Below are 2500 nucleotides of genomic sequence, written 5' to 3' on the forward strand. Positions count from 1 at the left end.
GAACTGATTGTTTCACTGAGTTGTTGATATTCCTCCAAACACTAATCTTGGTGAGATTATTTTATTTTATGCAGTACGTCATACAATTATACAATTATAATTTAGTACATTCATGCATTCATCTTAGTTATCGGTTTTTCATCGTGTTTTTTCACCAGTCTTATGAATTAATATACCGTGCGTTATCATTCACTTCTAAGCGCAATCTTGAATGCCACCTCCAACTTTTGAAATATTGTTTAATACAGCCTTTGTTCGACTCAACAAGCGTGTCCAGCAGTCGTGTTTCTCGAGTGAAAATTCACTATCAATTAGCAGCGACGACATGCACCGAGCGCATCTCGAAATACGTGACAAATGACCCAATGGCATTTTCCAAACGACGCTACGGTCCCGCGTGTATTTTTCAACGAAGGAGGCGAGCGCAGAAGTGATCATTATAGGGCAGCGGTTCGCTTCGGTACACGAACCCCGAGCAGATAATTGCAGGCCAGTCCGCACACGGCGACAAATCGCTTCCGGCTGATCTGCAATATTTATCCGGACTCGCCCTAATCAGGACTTCGCTGAAAACCGGAGGAAATTGTATTGAGTGCCCGCGGGGAGTTGGCGTCGGTCTCGGGTGCTCGCCTTCGGACGGACCCCGCTGGACACAGAAAACGGAGAGGGGGACCGAGTGCAAGGGAGTGCAGCTATGGGATATATATATATATATATATATATATACATATATATATATACATACACACACACACATACACGTATGTACATATAAACACATGTAAACAAACACACACACATATTACACACACACACACACACACACACACACACACACACACACACACACACACACACACACGTATATAAACACATGTAAACAAACACACACACACGTATTATATACATATACACACACACACACATACATACACACGTGTGTGTGTATGTATATATATAAAAATACATACGTGTGTGCACATCTATGTATATATATATATATATATATGCATATATATATACACAAACACACACACACACACACACACACACATATATATATATATAAATATATGTATGTATGTGTATGTATATGTACACACACACACACACACACACACACACACACACACACACACACACACACACACACACACATATATATATATATATATATAAATAAATACATGTATGTATGTAAGTATATGTATAACCACACATACGCACGCACACACACACACACACACACACACACACACACACACACACACACACACACACACACACACACACGGGCGCGCGCATATATACATACACGAATATGTTTATGTATATATATATGTATACACATATATATATATATATATTTATAATTTATATATAATTTACATATATAAGAATATATATATATATGTATAAACGTATATATATATATATATATGAATATACATATATATATATATATATATATATATATATATGTGTGTGTGTGTGTGTGTGTGTGTGTGTGTGTGTGTGTGTGTGTGTGTATGTATGTACATAAATTAATAAATAAACAAATATATATATGTATATATATATATATATATATATATATATATATATATATATATGTGTGTGTGTGTGTGTGTGGGTGTATGTATGTATGCATTAACTGTCATTATGATTAAGCTGATGAATTAATATCAACTACGCAATTGCCCTTTAATCCCGAGCCCACATGGCATCATATAAGGGACATAACTCGCACCGCCACCCGGGCAACGCAAAACTTCAATCTTTTGCTCTGGTTAACCTTACTCTAACGTCAAGCGTGTCTGTTGTAAATTCAGCATGACTTCATTCTGATTTCCAGAATGATCACGTCCTGAGCATCACAGCGGTGCCCAATTGACGCAAATTGCCACACGAGTGCTTACAGCAACTCGTTACTTGGGTACTATAGGTACACCTGACGTTAAACAAATATCTAGGGTACACATAATATAACTCGGGCACAATAATGAAGGAGTCATTTTTGCAGAGATTGTTATTTCGGTCTGGTTCACGATACGCTTAAAGCCATACGGCGCAGATACACTTAAGTAAGACTGTAACGCTATGAACAATGCAATAATCTGACGATGATAATATAGCTTGTTTAATCATCATCATGTTACACAGTGTTATTGTGTGATTTAAATCTTCTAAAATGTTCAACAGTTATTTAGTAGTGTGCTATGTCACACTTATATATTGTAATATCGTACTCTAACATTATGACTTACTCAGCTCATTAACGGAGTAATATAGTAGAAATTCCCTGACGATTCTCGTTCTCAGCTGAAGGGAGACGATTACGACCGCACTTAACGCTGTCTTTTTCTTTTCCTTCTTCTTCGTTCATGTAGGGGTTGGGGGGGGGGGGCAAGGGGCTTCTGTCTGAAAGTTTCGAATTGAGTGCTGCGGCCCTTTTATATTGCAGACGCATAAAGGCACTTGATTGCAGACATACTTTGCA

At 37.5% G+C, this 2500-nt stretch overlaps 1 protein-coding gene across 1 annotated transcript in view; it reads right to left on the reverse strand.

The window, feature by feature from the left end:
* Positions 1-551: 551 nt before the first annotated feature.
* The window catches only part of LOC125030979 (GATA zinc finger domain-containing protein 15-like), a gene marked incomplete at its 5' end in the record, with an annotated part of 15376 nt that continues 13427 nt past the window's right edge, over positions 552-2500 (reverse strand). Inside the window, 3 exon segments of the mRNA XM_047621398.1 lie at positions 552-646; positions 1920-2039; positions 2479-2500. The exon segment at positions 2479-2500 is cut by the window's right edge and continues 79 nt beyond it. Coding sequence (XP_047477354.1) covers positions 552-646; positions 1920-2039; positions 2479-2500 — 237 coding nt within the window.

The sequence above is a fragment of the Penaeus chinensis genome, chromosome 12, assembly GCF_019202785.1.
Source record: "Penaeus chinensis breed Huanghai No. 1 chromosome 12, ASM1920278v2, whole genome shotgun sequence".
NCBI lineage: Eukaryota > Metazoa > Arthropoda > Malacostraca > Decapoda > Penaeidae > Penaeus > Penaeus chinensis.